Raw genomic sequence first — 21,148 nt, 5'->3', positions numbered from 1 at the left:
GGTAAAGTTTTGCCTCCCCCACAGCCATCAATAGCTTGTTCCTTTTTACTGCTGAGAAGTATTCTGTTGTATGGATGTAGCACGATTTGCTTTTCCATTATTATCCAGTGAAGAACACTCAGGTTGTTTCCAGTTTTTGTTTATTACAAATAAAGCTGCTATTCGCATTTCGTGTGGAAGTAAGTTTTATTTTCTCTAGGATAAATACCCAGGAGCAAGATTGCTGAGTCATATGGTAAGTGCATACTTTGCTTTATAATAATCAGCCAAGTTGTTTTCCAGAGTAGCAGTGCCATTTACATCCTAACAACATCTGAGACCTCCAGTTGCTCTGTTTTCACCAGCACTTGGTATTATCAGTATTTTTAATTTTAGCCATTCTAATAGGTGTGTAGTGTTATTTCATTGTACTTAACGGCTAATAACATTGAACATCTTTTCATATGCTTATTTGCAACCCTATATTCTCTTTGTTAGAGCCTCTGTTCAAGCCTTTTGTCCATTTTGTGATTAGATTTTTTTATACTGTTGAGTTTAGAGAATTCTTTATATATTGTGGAAACATGTCCTTTGTCAGATATATGATTTGCAAATATTTTCTTCCAGCCTGTGACTGTTTATCTTAGCAAGATCTTTCACAGAGCAACTGTTTTTAATTCTAAGTCCAACTTATTGATTTTTTTCCTTTTGTGAATTGTATTTTTGGTGTCTTGTTTAAAAACTCTTCACCTAACTCTAGGTCACAAAGATTTCCCTCCTCCTACACCTGGGAATACTGAACACACTCCACATTGCTCCCCGTCCTCTGTTGGGGAGAACCATGTCAGAGTTAGAGCTGGGGACTGGGAAGAAGTTGGACCTACAAGAATTCCATGGCTGAGGCACCGATTTAGAACCAGTTTTTCAACAGTGAGCATACATCAGGAACCATGGAAACAAAATGCACCCTGCACTTTGCCAAGGTTAAAAGATACTGACAGCCAAAGGAAAATTATTTATGAATGAAAAAAAGACATCAATAACAAACAAAAATGAAGCTTAGGAGTGAAGAGGAGAGGAAATGCTTGTTCATTTCAGTCTGGCAACAAGGCTAGAGTTATGGTCATGGAAGTTTCAGGGAGAAAGAAAGATACTGCTGCAGTGTATCCCCTTGTCATTGAGACAGGCATCCCATGTCATCTATCTCTGTGCAAATCAGCTATTTCTTGGTATGAGGGTTCGGGGGTACACTGTTGGTGTGGATAGCATTGACAGAGCTGGTGGTAGTTTTGGCACAGGCAGTGGTAGTGTTAACGGGGCCAGTTGTCACATTGACAGGGCCAAGGTTAGCATTGACAGGACCAGTGGTAACATTGACAGGGCTGGTGGTGGTGTTGACAGGGTGAATGGTAGCATTGACAGGACCATTGGTAGCACTGAAAGGGCCAGTGGTAGCATTGACAGGACCAGTGGTAGCATTGACAGGGCTGGTGGTGGTATTGGCTGGGTCAAAACTGGATACGGTTGGAATCACTGTCACATTCTGAAAGACAAAGGACATGTGGTCATCATCTTCCTCTGTAGTAAACAACAAAAATGGCCATAAATTTTTTCTCCTTTCTGTTTCCATACCTTTAGGTAGACCCTCTCCCTGATGCTGGGCTTGGTCATGTGACTTTCTTTGGCCAAGGGGATAACAGTAAATGTGGCCTGTACGGTGTCTGCCCATTGGAGCTTGCTTTCTCTTGTTGCTCTTTGGAACACTGAACATAAAGACTGGCCTGACTGCTGGATAATGCAAGACAAGTGGCCCAGTTGTCCCTGTTGATTGCCAGCTTGCAAACAGCCAGACACCCATGTGGGACTGCCCAATATTATCCAGCCACCAGACAACTCACCAACTGATTACAGATTCATGGCAGGCCCAGCAGAGATCAGAAGAACTGCCCAGCAGACCCAGGGAATCAGGAGCTAAATAAGTGGTTGTTGAATAAGCTATTAAGTTTTGGAGTTGTTTGATATGGGGCAAAATCTAATTGACTTAGAAATTGGTAGCTAGAAGTAAGATAACAATAATCCAACACATGCATTGGGTTTGGGACTAGGTGGCAGGTGGGGCTGGAGAAGCTGTGAGTAAGCCTCTAGCAAAGGCTGGAAAAGTGGTGATCTCACTGCTGGAGGAGTCTGGAAAAGGGGAGAGGAAACTGCCACAGCAGACTGGAGAAATGATTTCCCATGTTGTGTAGTGGTGGAGTGCTGTTGTACTTTAGAAGACAAAAATATGCATCTAATAACTTTTGGACTTGGCTAAGGAGATCATCAGGCAAAGTATTGAAAATGTCATTTGGGTGCTTCTGGTTGCGTATGGTAAAGTGCTGTGAGAAAGTGAGAGGATAAAGAAGGAATGATTTAGTTTGCAAGTGGTATTTAGAGGCAAAGTAGAGAGCCCAGGACTTGATGAGTTAGAAAACAAGATTTTCTCTAATTTCCAAGGTCCTCAATGGATAAATAGCATTCAAAGTAAAACCAGGCCTAAGAACAAAGATCAAACAAGGATGTGTCTACACAGCCCTTTGTTAAGAACTTTGAAAAGCTTAATCAGTGCTTATTAGACCCTTTCAGCTAGACAGAAATGCTTCTAAGAATCTTAAGGTATTGGTCTCACAGAAGCCTAATCCCAAAATAGACATTGGTAGATTTAGATCGAGAAGTGTGTCTAGAACACAGTCTCAGGTGTGGCTCTTATCAGACAGTGAAAGCCATAATCTGATACATAAAACACCCTTGGAGTTTTTAAGGGAATTGTATTAGTAACAGGATTACCAACTTGGACCAAACCTGACTGAAATTGCTCAAACTGCAAAAAGACCTTTGGGGCTCACTCTTAATATGGGAAGCAGATTGAGAAAGCAAGGTGGAAAATATAGGCCTTTTCTTATGCAAAAAGAAAACATGTTTCTGAGGGTGGAGCCAAGAGTCCAGAGGATGGAGTCAAGGTCCTGGAAAACAATGGATTAGAGAGCTCCTCTCAGGAAGCAGTAGAAAACAATGGCATGGGTAGAGTCTTCCAGAGAGACAAATTGACTCCTAATCAAGAAACATTCTCTGCTTCCAGGGTAGGACAACATGTGCCCCATAGGATTTCAGAATTATTATGGAGCAGTGACAATCTTGTGCTTCTGTTCTTTCCTTTATTGAATGGGGAAATAACAGAATTCTATTTATCCTATTTTTCTCTCACTAAAGTAGGTTGGATATATGGGGACAGAACTTGCTTTTAGTTCATGGTTTCTGGATCAAGAAAAGCAATACACCCAAATCCTCAGTCACATCTAGATCTGATTTGGATCCTAGACTTCAAGCCTGATGTCATGATTAGATGGGATGTTTGGGCATCCAAAATATGGGCTGAGCATACTTTGCATCTTGGACAGCTGTGAGTAATTTGTGGCCAGAGGAAAGAGTGTTGTAGACTGCAATACTGGTTACAAATCCTTATATTCATTAACCTTTGCTGGGTGACTTTGTAGCTCCTCTTATCAAGAGGTAGAGCTGTTGCTCCACTCGTGGAATCTGGGTTTGGCCATGTGACTGACTGTGGCCAGTGGGACATTAGCAAATGTGATGCAAGCAGGGACTTAAAGTGCTTGCCTGTGGGAGTTTGCTGTGTCTTGCTACTCTTGGAACCCAGCTCCCCAAGAAGAAGCTCTGGTGAGCGTACTGGAGGATGAGATAACATGTGGAGCAGAGGTGAGCTATTTCACGAAGGTCTCTGGAGACCAACCATCCCCAAGCTAAGATACAAGGGTGAGTTCATCTGAAGCCAACAGAAGAGCTACCCACTGATCATAGCCCAAGCTAATGATGCACAGAATAAAGAGCTAAATAACCGGGAGTCACTAAGTTCTGGGGTAGGTTGCTATGCAGCAAAACTTAACTAATATACCCTCTCTCAGGCCTCATTTCTCCAGATCTCTGGTTACCTCTTGCTATAGCCCACGCCCAACCCCAGAGTATGCTCTGATTCCTGGAACAGAGTCCAATGCTTACCTCAAATTGTCTGCAGCAGGTAGCCTGGCACCCAAAATGTGAGACCACACAAGTGAGGATGACCTCCAGGAAGGCAAAGGGGAGAAGACTGCCAGAAACTGCCTTTGTATATGTCTAAAGGCAAAGAGAAATGGAAGGCATTTAGTCCTTCAGGTTGATGGCCTAGGTGACAGTCCACATTTGGAGTGCCACACACCTCACCTAGAAGGCCTGAGACCCTCTCTGCATGTGGCCCTTTGGAACAGATGCTTGGGTCACCCATTTTATATGCCCTTGCCTTACCCTCTTAGTCACTGGCCTGACTTCAACTGCCAGCACCTGTATTCCTTTGCCTCAGGGCTCTCTCTGGCCTCTGGAGCCTACTTTGCTGTTTGCACAGGCTCAGAGTTCCAGGAAATGAGTGCCTCTTGAGAATAGCCCTCTCTCCATGACTGTCAGGGTCTGGTGTATAAATACCCCAGCTCCCTTACCGCTTAGGTTGGTGTTTGTTTCCTCTCCCAGATAAACTACTTGTCTCAAATTCTGCTTCTGGGAGGAACCCAAACTGAGACATTTCAACAAGTGCACTGTCTAGGAAACCCTGTGTGAGGGTCTGGGCTCCTTGCATGGGGCCAGGGGATAGAAACCAGCTAGGTTGGGGTCATTAGCTCTGCCTGGCTCCTGGCTTTCTCAGCCCTCTTCCAGTATCCCTGCCTCATACTGCCCTGGACAGGTTGGGATGGGACCTCAGAGCTTCAAGGGATTCTGTCAAGACAGAAGCTAAGGCAGGATTGAAGGGGCCCCAGAGAGCTCAGTGTGCTCTGGGCCTGGTCCCTGCCCACAGTAGGGTGGGAGGGGTCACTGAGCTCCTCTCATGCCTACACACTCTTTCCCTGGAGCAGAGGGTGGGGAGCCCAGGGCTTGGAATGCCTGTTGGAATCCAGCGCCGTTGTGCTACACTGCACTAGTATGCTCCTTGATGACAGAGATACTGATTGCCAAATGACCACCTTTAGGATTTGTAGCTGTTGTGCTCTTGGTTCTGCATGACCACAATCCACTCCCTTGTTGGGACATCCTGTTGCATCCTGTTGGACTCCAGAGGCCAGCGTCTTGCTGCCACATCCCCTGGATACCAAGTTACACCCTGTGCATCAGGTTTCTTCCTGGGGCCTTCAGGGAGCTCTCCCCTTAGAGACTGCCCTCACGCCTGTAGACACGTCTGGTTTAAGACCGTGTGTCCTGCCAGCCTTCCCTTGCCCATTTGGTTAGTCCTGAGAGAGGATCAGATTGCAGCCAACTGTGGAGCTAGCTACTCTCGATCTTGTTCTTCAGGCCTCCTCAAGTACTGTGTCAATGTTACTGATGTCCTTCCATGCCTGCTGCCTGACTTTCATTTGCATGGCTTCACTTGAGGGCTTCCTTTGGCCACAAGAAACTCCTTTGCCCATGAGCATGGCAGACTGGAAGCACTAGGGAATTGATGCCCCTCGGGGCAGTTTTTGATCAATGATTGAGGGGAGTTGATGGATAAATACCCCAGCTCCCTCACTCCAAGACAGGGTGTAGCTAAGGTGCATATCATTCCTTGGCTACCAGGGCCCTGGCAGGTCCATCTCCAGGGGTCCTTGCCAGATAATAACGTTTATAGTGCAGCTTCCTCCCCTTGTTTGTCTTACTTCTTCCCTCCTCTAGCGAGGTTTCCTAGAATAACCTCTGAAATACACGACTTGCACCTGAATCCTTGTCTTTGCATCTGCATCTGGAGGTCCCCCCACCAAAAGACCAGAACTAGCATCAGCACCTCCTGTTTGTGTGAAAGGCTATCCCTCGAGAGACCCCTAGGGGCAGGTGATCTTGTGAGTCTGAGTGTGGCAGCGGCCTAGGCTGCTTACCTGGCCACCTGCTACCTCCAAGCAGAGAATAGGATAGGTATGAGGAGGGTCAAGTGGCTACACCTCTCTGAGTCTCAGTGTCCTCACTGTGAAATGGAGTTTATCATGGCCACCTCAGAGGGCACAGAGTTTTGGTGAGGGTTAAATAGCTTATGGATGTAGTGGTTGTCATACTAGGATGGAATTCTGGGGCAATTCCATTCTGCTCTGGAGGCAACCTCAGAAGCCCTCCTGGTCCTTTGGCAGCACGGGGCCCTGGCAGTCAAATGCTCACCGTCACATAGTAAAGGATCAGATCTGTAATGATAACGAAGATCCCGGCAAAGGCAAAGAGTGCGCTGATGATGTTCAAGCTGATGCTGCTGTTCACCTGCAGGAGAGGAGGGAGAGGAGAGAGGGAGCCGAGTCTGAACAGTCTGAAGCCCAGCTTGTGGGGACTCTTGGGAAGTCAGAGAAGAGAGAAGGCAGGGCAGAGAAGAGAGAAGGCAGGGCAGAAAAGAGATGGCCAGGCAGGATGGAGAAGCATTTATTTTAGCGATAGTGAGGTGAGAAAAACCATTGCTTTTTTTTTAAACTTTTATTTTAAGTTCATGGGTACAAGTCCAGGTTTGTTTCATGGGTAAACTTGTGGCATGGGGGTTTGTTGTAGAGATTATTTCATCACTCAGGTATTAAGCCTAGTAGCTGTTAATTGTTTTACCTGATCCTTTCTTTCCTCCAAACCTCCACCCAAAATCATTCGTTAATCAATGTGCAGCATCCTTCTATGGCAGGGACTGGATGTGTTTGGGAAAATTTCTTGCGAAGCAGCAGAGAGTAGGCAATGAGATTCAGAAAGAGATAAGGCAAAGATGCAGACCTGCTCTGCAGAAGAAGTGAGCAGAGATCCCAAGCTTGAATTGAGGGAAGGGAATTGGGGAGACTTGGTCCCTGTGGTGGAAGGCTGGGGCCAGCATGCTGGCAGGATTGGCTGGGGAAGGTTTTCAGAACCGGAAAGTCTCATATTCAACTTTGAGGGGTCTGCTGCTCAGTGTTGAGAGGCTGAAATCCTCTAATTATTCATTATCCGTCCCTACTCAAGCTGCTTCCCTTTAAGAGGGTTGTGGGGATGAAGAGAGAAAGGTGAAAGAGAAAGGGACCGTGTTCTACATTTGGGCTGAGGCCAGGACAGCTGTAAGATGTATAAAGTAGAAACGGAAGTTGAGATTTCAATAGAAAGTCAGATGTCAGAGCAAGAGAGGACCAGGAGACCCCCGCAAGTCAGCAGACACCTTAGGGAGAGCATTTGACTTCCCAGGGGATATGGGACTTCCCAGTCCTGTTCGGATATGAACAGGCGGTGTGAGCTTGGCTGATGCTGGGGTGTCTGGAGGACTCTGTTCTTCCTAAAGGGGGTGAAGCAAGGCAGACTGTGGGGCCACAGGAGTTTGCCTTGTAGACTGGAGATTGGTAATTGGGAAACCCTCTGTTAGACACCCAACACCTAGCTGACCCACTGATTTCCCATCAAAAGGCAGAAGAAAGACGACAAGCCATGTAGAGAAAGTGGAGAGGGAAAGGAGGACCTGAGAAGGAAGGAGATGAGAGAAGGGCCATTGTGGAGCTCTAAATTTATCCCTAAGCTTCTTAGAGGCTGCAACAAAAATCAAAACATGACCAGATACTTTGCTGGATGCTGAGACAGAGAATAAATGCTCCAAAGGTGCAAGGGAATTCTGGGTCCTGTGCTCTTGGTTGAGACTTTAAATTGCTCAAGGCAGGCATTGCTGTCACTTTTCTAGGTCCACACAAAGAGGATGGTGGAAAATATCTTAAAGAGATGGCTAAAATGCACACACATTTTCGTTTGGCTCAGGCCTGGCTTTCTGCTTAATTCAGAGCACCCATAAGGCACTGCGCATAAATACTCATGAGTTTCCCAAAGAGCTAAGTTTTTGAATAGTAAAATGCAATAGTTAAAAAAGAACAGCTTCGGAATCAGAGGGTTCTGGGGTCAAATCCCAGCTCTGCCATGTACTCACTGTGTGATCTTAGGCAAGCCACCTGACCTCTCTGCTCCTCAATTTTCTCCTCTGAAAAATGGGGATAATACAGCTTCATAGAGTGATGGGGATTGACTGGAATAAGGTATGGAAATGCACTGTACCCAGGGCCAGGGCCAGGCCACACCACTACTGTGAGTCTCCGTTTTTCATGTTTGGTAGAGAGTCAAATTCTAACATTCAAGGATCATCAAAGACAGCACTGTGACTTACCACACAAGGACTGGGGTCCTTTGCAGCCCATACTGAGAGGGATCCAGATACAATATACTAGGCAGACAGAAAAAAGAATGACCAATTGTGCAGCATGTTAAAAAAGACAGCTGTCCACTCAGGGACGCATTTCTCAATCTTTATGTTCTATGCACCTTGTTTCACAAAATGTGCAAATCTGTTTATTTCCTCCCAACATTTTTACTATCCCAATGGTTAGGCACCAAATAGACTAAATACCATGATACTCAAACTTCTGTGGGTCTAGGCTAACACCTTCCTTTCTCCTAAAAACCTGAATTTTGTCCTAGGATGCTGTAAATCTCATTATTATTATTTTTTGACTGATTCTCCTTGAGTCCACTGTCTGGACATATCATCGCCCAAATGCATTTATTGCTCATTTGGCCTCACGCTGCCCTATCCTCAACTGTGATCTTGGAAAATCAGGGGCTGAGTAGTGTGGGGGGTGGAGCCTTGGGGCTGGGAGACAGGAGACCTGGGCTGTGGCCTCATCTGCTGTGGTCCTGGACCCAGCTGGAGGGTCCTCTTTAGCACTTGATGCTGCTAGGCAGGTGATGGAAACATGAGCATCAGAGGCAGTAAGAGCTCTGTTCAGTTATGAGAGCCCTGAACTGAGGGGGCCTGGGCTCAGGACATTCCTCCAGCACTTTCCGGCGATGAGGATGTGGTGGTGTCATCCTCATCACCAGAAAGTGCTAGAGGAAGATCTTGAGCTTCGGTCTCCTCATCTGGCAAATGGGCATAGATAATGATTCCAGCCCTCTCTATCTACAAGTGGGTCATGCAGTTCAAGTGAGAGAACAAGGGTGGGATTACTGGCGGGGGAGAATAGGGGCACTCAGGGGTTTTGCTAGCTCTCTTGAAGCTACCCCTCAAAGGAACTCACTTCTTCCCAAACAAAATGCCCAGTGGGGGAAAAGAGCCAGCTGCATGCAGATACAGGATTATTCCATGTATATGCATTTGTAAACATGCAAAGCCAAGCCACTCGTTGCTTAGGCATATAGGTAAATATGATCGGACCATAAAGAAAAGCAAGGGAGGCTGGACGCGGTGGCTCACGCCTGTAATCCCAGCACTTTGGGAGGCTGAGGCGGGCGGATCATGAGACCAGGAATTCGAGACCAGCCTGGCTAACATGGTGAAACCCTGTCTCTACTGAAAATACAAAAATTAGCTGGGAGTAGTGGTGCACGCCTGTAATCCCAGCTACTCAGGAGGCTGAGGCAGGATAATCGCTTGAACCTAGGAGGCAGAGGTTGCAGTGAGCCAAGATTGTGCCACTGTGTCTCAGCCTGGGTGACAGAGTGACTCTGTCTCAAAAAAAAAAAAGCAAGGGAATGAAAAACATTACATTGAAAATAGTGGTTACCTTTCGGGGCATAGAGGGGATACTCATAGGGATTTGAAAATTTAAAAACCACGGGTGATACTTTGTTTTTTAAGTTAGGTGGTGGACACGTAAGTGTTCATTTTTAAAAACTTTAATTTAATGTATTATTTTAAATCGTGGTAAAATACACACAACTTAAAACATACCATTCAAACCCCTTCAAGTGTTTGGTTTACTAGCACCAAGAAAATTCATATTGTTAGGCTGGGTGGGATGGCTCATGCCTGTAATCCCAGCTCTTTAGGAAGCCAAGGTGGGCAGATCACCTGAGGTCAGGAGTTCAAGACCAGGCTGGCCAACATGGCGAAACCCTGTCTCTACTAAAAATACAAAAAATTAGCTGGGAATGGTGGTGCACGCTTGTAATCCCAGCTGCTTGGGAGGCCGACACAGGGGAATTTCTTGAACTCAGGAGGCAGAGGTTGCAGTGAGCTGAGATGGTAATACTGCACTCCAGCCTGGGCAACAGAGCAAGACTCCACCTCAAAAAAAAAAAAAAAAAAAAGAAAAGAAAAGAAAAGAAAATTCATATTGTTGTGCAACTAGCCACCCCAAGATCTCCTTTTATCATCCCAAATTGAAACTCTGTCCCCATAAAACACTAACTCCCCATTACCCCCTTACCCCAGCCCCTGGCAATCACCATGCTGCTTTTTCTATCTTTATGAATTTGACTACCCTAGGGACCTTATCTAAGTGGAATCGTACATGTGGGTGTTCAATTTATTAATATTATTTAAGCTCTGCAAGATTAAATACACTGAATGGCCTGCTGGTAAATGATTAACATCTGCCTTATGAGGTGGCAGCAGTGCAGGGAAGGGCCCTGATTTGGAGCACGTGTTGATTTCCATGTCGTATGTATACCCAACATGGCCAACTTCCTGCTACCAAATGGTTTGACAATCATTTTACATAATTCCTGGAAATTTTGCAGTCGGCTCCCATAACTGGTATGGTAGGTAGATGCTGTCTATAGCACACAACTTTACGTACTCTGAGTTACATATGAGATATTTCTTTTTTTTTCTTTGAGACAGGCTCTCACTCTGTTACCCAGGCTGGAGTGCAGTGGTGCGATCATGGCTCACTGCAGCCTCCACCTCCTGGGCTCAGGTGGTCCTCCCACCTCAGCATCCCAAGTAGCTGGGACTACAAGCGCACACCACCACATCCAGCTAATTTTTTGTATTTTTGTAGAGATGGGGGTTCTTGCCATGTTGCCCAGGCTGGTCTCAAACTCCTGACCCCAAGTGATTCACCTACCTCGGCCTCCCAAAGTGCTGGGATTACCTGCGTGAGCCACTCTGCCCGGCCTTATCAGATAAATATCTCATAAAAGAGAACCCAGAGAGGCTAGAAGAGGTAAAGCACATGATAATGAGTGTTTGTAGCTAATAGTTCCCTAGAGGCTGGGTGGGGGCATGGGAGATGGGGAGGGTGGTGGTGGGAGGGAGGGTTGCTGGGGCAGGGAGTTGATACAACCCTTTGCTGTATCTGCAAGTTGGAGGCTGGCTCTAGTCTACAGAGGCATATTACTGGGAATGGGATTCCACATTCCTTCTTCCTCCACTTCCTTCTTGTCCCAGTCTGGTGACCCAGGAAGGAGACCATATGGCCTTGTACTCACGGATAATCCTCCCCAGAGTGGGTACCCTGACAACCAGGTCACAGAAGAATAGTGATACAGCACAGGGTTAATTGCAGAGAACATGTGCGTCAGGCCGATGAGGATCTGGATGGCCTGCAGGGAGAACAAGTCGCTGTGAGAGAGCAGAACTGGGGGCCTGTGGGCTGTGGAGCTGTTTTCCACCCTGGCTGTGCCGCAGAATCACCCCAGGTGTGATTGGTGTTGAGGCTCATCCCGGACCAACCGGATACAAATCTCTGAGGGTGGGGTCCATGCCTGGGTGTTTTTTTAAAAACTTCACAGGTGATGCGAATTTGCACTCAGGCTGAGAACCACAGGCATAAAGGAAAGGTAAGACAGCCTATAACAGAGCAAGAAATGTGTTCCCTTCAGACTGAGCCCACAAGTGTGCAGAGACACAGGCTGAGCCTGGGTTGTGGCTGAAAACCACATGGGCTCCTGTCCTGGCTGCAGCACTGGCCGGCTGTGTGGTCTCCAGCAAATATCCTCTCTGCCTCAGGGTTTCCTTATTCGCAGGGAAACCGAAAATGTCAAATCCTAGAAAACTTGGCATTCCTACGCGCGATGTTAACATCGTTCTCGAACAGTTGTTGGCCAAAATTCATGTGATGAATCCGATTTTTCCAAAATATATGATTCTGATGATTCAGACCATTCGATGTTAGTTCTGTTTAGAAATAACTCAAAGAAAGGTCTTTATATTTTATTTTCACTCTGAAAATCAGCCAGATTTGCTTCAGCCTCAAGAGCATGTTTATGAGAGGCTACATATTTGTAAGATGGGGGTAACAGTATCCAGCTTGCAGGGCTGTGGTAGAGATTGAAAGTGCCTATAAAACTTGTAGCCCAGTTCCTAGCATGCAGTAGGAGTTTCTTTCTTTCTTTTTTTTTTTTTTTTTGAGACAAAGTCTTGCCCTGTCACCTAGGCTGGAGTGCAATGGCCTGATCTCGGCTCGCTGCAAGCTGTGCCCCCCGGGTTCACGTGATTCTCCTGCCTCAGCCTGCCGAGTAGCTGGGACTACATGTGCCCACCACCCCGCCCGGCTGATTTTTTTTTGTATTTTTAGTAGAGACGGGGTTTCACCATGTTAGCCAGGATGGTCTCAATCTCCTGACCTCGTGATCTGCCCGCCTTGGCCTCCCAAAGTTCTGGGATTACAGGCGTGAGCCACTGCGCCAGCCTGGGTGCAGTAAGTATTTCAATGCCCTCTGCTGACTCTATTCATCTTCCCGGTACCGATATTCTTTTTGTGGCCTCCTCTATGATGTCCCCACAGTTCCCCTTGGCAACGTACACACGGGGAGATCCTCTGTCCCCTGCAAGTCCTGTGTTTTTCCCCTTCCCCCCTGCTTTTCCTCCACTGTTGCCACTATCTGAAATCTGCTTGCTTTACCCTCCTCCTACTGAAATCCTATCCTTCCCTTAAGGACCAGACAGATTCTTTTCCTGACCCCCCCATCCAGGATGAATCCCCTCTCATTTGGGGCTCCTACAGCGTTTACCACTGGCTTCTCCGGGCCTCAGTTTCCTCAGGGATCAAATGACCAGTGTAGAGCAGCCACTTTCTGCCCTTCTGGTCCATGAGTCTATGAATTGGTGACAGACCTGGGTTTCATATGAACATCCCTTCCTAAGATGACATGCTTGACTCTGTCTACAGGCCCACTTTATCAGTATATTAATGAACCCCGTTCCCGTTTAGAAAAAAAATAGTGCCGCTCGCTGCCAGCACTCATTTAATTTTAAATAAACACACTCTTGAGGCTGAAGCAAATCTGGCTGATTTTCAGTGTGAAAATAAATGATAAAAACGGTTTTTTTGAGTGATTTCTAAACAGAACTAACATCAGAATTGTTTACTTCGGAAACATTGGATTCATCAGATGAATCTTCGGCCAACAACTGTTTGGGAACAATGTTAACACCATGTGTAGAAATGCTACATTTTCTAGGATTTGACATTTTTAGCAATTGAGAATTACTGTATTTTGTAAATGTGAATACTACTACTAAAAACAGAATGCTATAAATAGAATGACATCTCGTTTCCAAGGTAGATATGCTAGAGCAATGCGAAAGTTATAATAAAAGGGAGATTTTGGCCAAGTTATCTCGGGCTAAATACTGCAGCTGCAAGTGTTGCCGGCGAGTATTCTTGGGGCAATCGGGAAAAGGGCTAAGAGGCAGGCATAGTTTCCTTCCCAAAACAAAATTGTAATTGATTAAAGATAGTCCACAGTTTTGGCTTTTCGGCTTTTCATTTTGTTTGGCCAGGTTCCCCAGACATTTGCTCTGACTTAATTCTGTTTTGACAAATTTTCAAATCCTTCCAAAATATCTCAGAATAATTGGGAGCCAAAGTTAACAAGCCTTTACCCAGTATTAATTAATAATAAGGATAGTCATTGTACTACAAGGTGATAATTACTACGCAATATCATAGACCAGCTTTACCTTTTGGAGGATTTCTGCACACATTTATAATCTCACTCGATGCTCGTGACCAGGATTTCTTTTTTTTTTTTTAATTTTTTTTATTTTTTTTTTGAGACGGAGTCTAGCTCTGTTGCCCAGGCTGGAGTGCAGAGGCATGATCACGGCTCACTGCAAGCTCTGCCTCGGGTTCATGCCATTCTCCTGCTTCCACCTCCCAAGAAGCTGGGACTACAGGTGCCCACCACCACACCTGGCTAATTTTTTGTATTTTTAGTACGGATGGGGTTTCACCATGTTAGCCAGGGTGGTCTCGATCTCCTGACCTCGTGATCTGCCTGCCTTGGCCTCCCAAAGTGCTGAGATTACAGGCGTGAGCCACCATGCCCGGCCTGATCAGGATTTCTATTCCTGATTGCTGTTTTATAGAATTTAGTTCGGGATTTGATTTTGAGTTGTTTGGGAGGCAAACAACGCCTGGTTCCTGGTACAATCTACTTATCTACTCCTGAAGGATCCTGGATTAAATAAGGAGGAATGGGTCCCCTTCCTGCACCTTTCCTTGTCTTCCTGCCTCCACTAGGCAGTTTGTTACTTCTCAAAGAAGCCAGACAATTTGCACTTTGGGCAGCCACAATAACCTATGCATGTCTCACGGCAGTTGCCAGAAGGTATTATAATTATGACAGCCGCCATGAACAAAGACCCTCCTTGGTCTTCATGGATGATGTCTTGGTTATCTCTGAGTCTCCAGCTCCTTGCAGGGCACCTGCCATGTTGAATGGATGAGTGCATAGACTATGGGCATCTGTGACATGCCAGTCTCCATACTAGGAGTTGGCCAGGCATCCAGTGGGATCTGGCTTCTGCCTCAAAAACAGAACTGAATTGAGCTTTGCAATGTGCTAAACGAAACTGGAGGAGGCAGGAAAGAGGCAGGGGCCCCCTTGATTAAAAAGGAAATCACAAAACCTTGCAGCTGGAAGGAATTTAAGAAAGCTGAATCTTCTTATTCTAAAGATGAGGAAATGGAGGCCCAGAGTGAGGAAGAGATGTCTGCAAGGCCACTCAGCAAATCTAGCTGGCCTGAGACCTGGATTGCCTGACTCCCCGCTCAGTGGTCTTTTGAGTGGAATTGTTGCTGACCCATGCCCCTGATAGATAGCTGGGTGAGGTAGGCAAGTTCACTGATTATTCAGCCTCCCCCAAACCATGGGTCTCCTTGGGGAGTGGAAGGAAGACAAGGGAGAGGGGCCAGCATCTGGGTGATTGTACTGGGTCCAGCCTCCAGAAACCGCCCCCCACACCCACTCCATCTCCCCTTTACCCTCTCAACACATTCCCTTCCTCATCCCAGAGCACTAGACGAGGGCTTATGAAGTGACCCAAATTGGAGAGAAGGAGAAATCACACTCACCCCTAATGTTCTGACCTCCTCATTTATGAATTTCTTGGGATTAAATGAAGTAAATGATGCAAATGATGTGTTCCACTGGGATGAGTTTGAGGTGTGTGTCAGCCCAAGGTTAGCATTCAGAGGATTCTGAAGGTCTCCAGGCTGTATCTGGAGATTCGTCATTCCCTGTGTGTATTGGATCACTCCAGGCACAGTCTGCAAACTGGCTGTTCCCACCGGATACTGTCGCTGATACCCAATGGGTTGACTCTGTACACCTGCCACTGAGTTCTGGTTCACCATGAGTAGATTCTGTAAGTTTGCTCTTGCTGTATCACACTGGATTACTTTTGGTGAAATTGGGTAAGTGGTCACCTCTGAAGGCTGCAGATGACTTCCAGAGGCCACGAGGTAGCTGGGCTGGATGACGTGAACATTACCTGGGGCAATAATGCCAGGTACACTGTTGGCTCCAATCACCTGTTCGGTCATGGTGTACAACTGCTGCAAAACACATAAGAAGGTGCATTTCCCTCTTCTGACAAAATGAATAATGCATCTTATCTCATTCTTATCTTTAGTTTCAACTTCATTAAAATAAGAATCACCTAGCATGGTACCAGACAAAATAAACTTTTTGCCTTTCTTGGCAAGAACACGCTGTTTTCCTTTTACGGGTTTGGATTTGCAAGACTAGGTTTCCTGAGGCTACTTAGCTCCTTGCAGACCTTTTGTTCACAGTCTGGGTGGTGGCTTTGCTTAGCCCCCTGCAGTTGGCATTTTAATCTGCATGCCTTGAGTTTGTTGAGTGGGCACAGGCTAGCTCCCCATCTTGCCCCCTGCCCTGGCAACAGCTGATTGATCTGGGGATGAACAACTGATCCCAAATGCTCTGGTAACTTCTTTCTCCTGGGAATTTGGAATTGCATCCAAGGACTACTGTGGGATGGGAGGCTATGCAGAGTTGGAGGGGTCACATGTATGTTGTGTGCAGGGGGAGCAGAGAATACCAGTTAGCAGAGTGAAGAGAATAAAGCTGAGAAGCATTGGGGGAGGGAGAGATAAAAGAAGAGGAGAGAAGGAGAGAGAGAGGGGAAGGAGAAGGGGGAAGGAGAGAAAGAGCGAGAGGGAAGGAGAAAGGAAGACACACAGACAGACAGACAGACAGACACACAGAGAGAGAGGGAAGGAGGGAGGAAGACACAGACATAGACAGACAGACAGACATACACACGCACAGAGAGGGAAGGAGGGAGGAAGACAGATACACAGATACAAACACACACGCATACACACACAGAGGGAAGGAGGGAGGAAGACAGATACACAGACATAGACACAGACACACAGACACACACACAGATACACACGCAGACACACACACACACACACACACATACACACACACATACACACAGATACGACCTTGATCTTTGATGTCCTTTTGACTCTTGGTTCTAGGTTCTCATTTGCCGCAGCTATACTTCTGTCCTTTAGTTAACTCATTTATGGGTTTAATTTAATTAAGGCATTTCGTGTATGATTTTTCAACATTAATTGGTTTCAGAGCAAAAAAACAGACTGTCTTTCCCAGGCTTCTTGGGTGCCCTTGACATCCCAGGAGGAACCATGGACCAAGTGGCCTGGGAATGATCATCCCTTTCAATCTCTTCGTGGGTCTTGTCTATGTTGGTGTTGGGATTGGGACCATGTAGAAATTTTGTTGCATTTTCCTTGTGTTTAAACCATTATGGTCCAGGGTCCTAGAGATTATGACAGCGATCAAACCCTTAGTAGCCTGCAGTTTCTACTGAATCTTGGGCATTAGAAAAAGTTGAGAAGGGAATCACTTGGAGGGAGACCTGGGATATTGTCCCGATTTGATAAGGACTGATAAGCTGGACTTAGAGAATTGCTTAATTTTTTGATGCTGGTGAGCAAGTGTGCAATGGGAGGAGGTTGGTATGTAGCCCTCAGAACATTAAAGATATTATTAGATGCAAAGATATCCCATTCAGATGAGAGATAATGTTACTAGTGTACTTCGCTTGTTAATTGTTGTGGCTGGTGAGCTTATCCCTTTACTTAAATTATACAGTCCTTACTGGCAAGACACCAAATCCTATGGCACAAAATAACGTGTGCAGGACCCCAGAAGTATGTTCTCAGGAGGCTTTCTGTCCTCTCTAAATCACAAGTATAAATTGATCCCCCTGTCCCAACTGCATCCTGAGTGAGAGAAACACTCCAAATTGTCAATGGTCATCTTGAGTTTGGTGCTAGCTGAGGAATTGGCATTATTTAATATTAATCATCTATAAAATAAACTCGAAAGCAAGACAGTATCAGGGTTAAGAGCTCAGACAGCCCTAAGTCCACTTCTCAGTTCCTTCATTTATTAGTTGTATGACCTTGAGCAAGTTGCATACGCTGTCAGTTTCTTATCTATAAAAGGTGCATAATAATGGCACCATCTCCAAAGGTTGTTTTGAAGATTGAGAAAACCGCCAGCATAAACCTGGCACAGAGGGAACAGTTAACATTTGTTCTTTGTTGAAAGGTAGAGACCACCCATAAGAGAAGGGCCATTGTTTAGCAAAGTCTTGGAACCAACCCAAATGCCCCTCAACAATAGACTGGATAAAGAAAATGTGGCACATATACACCATGGAATACTATGCAGCCATACAAAAGAATGAGTTTATGTCCTTTGCAGGGACGTGGATGAAGCTGGAAACCATCATTCTCAGCAAACTAACACAGGAACAGAAAACCAAACATAAGTGGGAGTTAAACAACGAGAACACATGGACACAGGGAGAGGAACATTACACACTGGGGCCTGTTGGAGCGTGGGAGGTGAGGGGAGGGAGAGCATTAGGACAAATACCTAATGCACGCGGGGCTTAAAACCTAGATGACGGGTTGATAGATGCAGCAAACCACCATAGCACATGTATACCTATGTAACAAACCTGCACGTTCTGCACATGTATCCCAGAACTTAGAGTAAAAATAAAATAAAATAAAAGTGTTACCTCAATCTTAAAAAAAGAGAAGGGCCATTGTTTTGAATATTTTTCCTAATTGACCCCAAACTATTTTGATTTAGTATTAATAGCAGAGGATCTCAAAGTATGGTCTCTGGACTAGCAGTATCAGTGTCACTTGGAACTTGTTGAAAAGTCAAATTCTTGGTCCCCTCCCCAGAACTACCAGAAAGTTCAGGGGCAAGGATCAGCCATCTGTGTTTCAACACACCCTCCAGGTGATTCTCATGCTGCTGTGAGAAACACTCCCATGCAGAAATGCCCTACACTTCTCCTTTGTGGTTTCACTTCTCTTTCCTTGGATCCCAACAGTTCAAAATATTGGTTATATCAAGCTTCAGGAAATTCCTAGCTTTTTCCTTATTTTAAAATCTAGCTGGTCTCTGAGGCCCCTTTCCATGCTACTCTTCCATAGGAAAAACAACTGTCATTGGTCTTTCACCTGACGACTAAGGCACTCACCCCTGTCTTCTCACTCATTTTGATCTGACCCGCCTCTTTGCAAAGTAGGGAGATCAAGGCTCTGAAAGTGGAATAACTTGTCTACAATTATGCAACCCACAGGAATAGATCTGAGACTCAAATTTATTTTTTTCTGACTGCTATTTGCATTTCACTATGTTTTCGTTTCCCAGAAGAAATGTTCTACCAGTGACATATGGATGGTGGAATGTTCAGCTGCATGAATGGAGGCTGTGCAGGCAGTGTGAGCCACTTCTGCCTTAGACCTTGACATTCCTTGCTTTCTTGAAGAATAACAGGTTTCCCAGGAGGGTGGTTTAGAATAATAACTACAGCATCCTTGGATGTTGATGCCTCACAACCCTGTAGATATAAGGTAGTTCCCCCAGCAATATATTATTGTTGTGACCATTTTTTGGACAAACTATCTGAGGCTCAGAGAGGTTAAGTACCTTGACCATAGTCACACAGGTAGGAAATGCTGAAGTTGAGATTTGAAATACAAGAATTGAAAGTCTCCCTGCCTTCAATTTTCATAATGAATACTGTGATAAATATTATACTGTGCTTCATGATATTAAAAAATGAATCATTTCTCTCTTCCTTTTTTTCAGAGCAGGACTCCTTCTTCGATGTGTGAAAAACAATACAACTGTAGACCCGACAATCAGCACAAACAGCTGGGCCCTGTGAGGGATGCTCCTGGGACCCCTGAGATTCTACCTCCAGTCAGGAAAATGTCAGGAACAAAGAGAGTGGTTCCGCCTGTAATCCCAGCACTTTGGGAGGCCGAGGTGGGCAGATCACGAGGTCAGGAGATCGAGACCATCCTGGCTAACACGGTGAAACCACGTCTCTACTAAAAAATACAAAAAATTAGCCAGGCATGGTGGCGGGCCTGTAGTCCCAGCTACTTGGGAGGCTGAGGCAGGAGAATGGCGTGAACCCGGGAGGCGGAACTTGCAGTGAGCCGAGATCACGCCACTGTACTCCAGCCTGGGTGACAGAGCAAGACTCCGTCTCAAAAAGAAAAAAAAAAAAGAATGGTTCCATCAGAAGCCGTTCCACCAGTTCTAGATTGAGGTCCTAAGTAGACCTGATCACAGTGTGCCTACAGCTGGGCTCAAGGAGCAAGGCAGCCAGAAAATGCCTAGCAGAGTCTCCAGCCTTCTATCTTAAGATTGCTGTGTCCATGCAGAGACAGGAGCTCGATTTAAGAATCTGTTGTGACTCTTCAGTTACTTCCCAGCCTCCCAGCACCTCCAAGGATGGGTGGCTGCACGCCTGTCTTGCTGGAGGGCACTACTCTATGTCTGAACACCTGAATCCTTGTGGTTCCCAAGAGACACTTCCCAGGGACTGCCTAGATCCACGTCTCTGCTGGTGCTATCCAGGCTCTGTCAGAGTCCTGCAGAAGAATTCACAGAAGTCTTACCTTGTGGTCCTGGTAAGTCTTTGGATGCTCTTTCTTCAGACTCTGTAGGTTTCTGCAGCCTGATCTAGAAATTCTGGTGCTAGCTGATGGATTGGCACTATTTAATGTTAATCATCTAGAAAATAAACTCAAATTAGGTTTCTCTTTCAAGCTCCAAAGTCCTCTTTGCAGTTTCATTTGGAGTCAATACGTCTATTCTCTGGCATCCAGGCTGAGTTTATTTGCCCCTCAGAGTATTTATGGCCTTGGTTAAAGTGGGATTCCATGGGATCTCCTTCCAAAGTTTCTCTTTGAGAAAGTGAGAAATCCAGAAGTGGGTCATTAAGATTTTGTGAGCCAATAGATTTCCCTTATAAGCAATCAGTGAGCATTTATTGAGTGTCTGGTGTGTGCTGGGTGGTATGCTAGGAAACAAGGTGCTCTAGAATTTGCAAGGAGTTGACGAGACAGAATATAACCACTGTTGGGATAATTCTAGTACAAGTATGGATAGGAACAAACAAATATTCAGTCAGACCATCAGTGATGACGTAGCTGGGAGATGTGTCAAAGGGATGGGCTGGTCCTAGGAGGTTTGTTGAGTGGCTGGACGTGGAATTGGACATCTAACTCAAGTTGGGCATTGAAAGAAGGATTAGATCAAAGCTGCACAGAAGGCACAGTGTATTCCAGAAGAGTGTGAATCAGAGGCACGGGGGCATGTCTAGATTCACCCCATCCTCCAACACTCATTCTGAAGCCTCTTCCTCCACAAAGCCTTCCCTGAACTTTCCAGTCAAACTAAATCTCTTTGGAACCCACATGCCCCAAATGTGAGCTGCCTGTGATGTTTGTGTGTGTGTGTGTCTCCAATTTTTCCAGCCTTATAGAATCACCCTTTCCTTTAGTTTACATGAACTGGCTAAAGCCGCCATCCTATATATAGTGGCTCCATTCCCAGTAAGTTGGAAGATTTCTTCATGTAGATTATGCTTTACATAGTCAATTTCCTTGCTCAATTTCCTATACACTCCTGATCTCCCTCACATCTCCCCTTTTATGGCTGTTTGTCCACCCCACATGAACTCAGTCCTGGAACACATCTCCTGCTATGGGTTGAAATGGAACTCTCCAAAAAGATATACTGAAGCCTTAACCCCTTATCT

General features: G+C 45.7%; 1 protein-coding gene across 1 annotated transcript; it reads right to left on the bottom strand.

Moving 5' to 3' along the window:
- Positions 1-167: 167 nt before the first annotated feature.
- Positions 168-20,078, bottom strand: MS4A18 (membrane spanning 4-domains A18). The gene is made up of 7 exons (XM_032151827.2): positions 20,004-20,078; positions 15,078-15,560; positions 11,206-11,319; positions 8,159-8,215; positions 6,178-6,273; positions 4,030-4,143; positions 168-1,522 (listed from the first exon to the last, which is right to left on the bottom strand). The coding sequence occupies exons 2-7, from the start codon at positions 15,546-15,548 to the stop codon at positions 1,199-1,201; spliced, it is 1,176 nt and encodes a 391-aa protein (XP_032007718.1). The 5' UTR covers positions 15,549-15,560; positions 20,004-20,078; the 3' UTR covers positions 168-1,198.
- Between the last annotated feature and the right edge of the window lie 1,070 nt (positions 20,079-21,148).

This window comes from Hylobates moloch, unplaced genomic scaffold (genome assembly GCF_009828535.3).
Source record: "Hylobates moloch isolate HMO894 unplaced genomic scaffold, HMol_V3 SCAFFOLD_5, whole genome shotgun sequence".
Classification (NCBI taxonomy): Eukaryota; Metazoa; Chordata; class Mammalia; order Primates; family Hylobatidae; genus Hylobates; species Hylobates moloch.
This window is presented reverse-complemented; position numbering and strand designations above follow the sequence as displayed.

Excerpts from the sequence above, each read along its gene's own strand:
- MS4A18 (XM_032151827.2), bottom strand. The coding sequence starts at position 15,548 with ATGACCGAACAGGTGATTGGAGCCAACAGTGTACCTGGCATTATTGCC. Across the intron at positions 4,144-6,177 it reads TGATCCTTTACTATGTGACG|ACATATACAAAGGCAGTTTC; the intron begins GTGAGCATTTGA and ends CTTTGCCTTTAG. Across the intron at positions 1,523-4,029 it reads CCTGCTGCAGACAATTTGAG|AATGTGACAGTGATTCCAAC; the intron begins GTAAGCATTGGA and ends TTTGTCTTTCAG.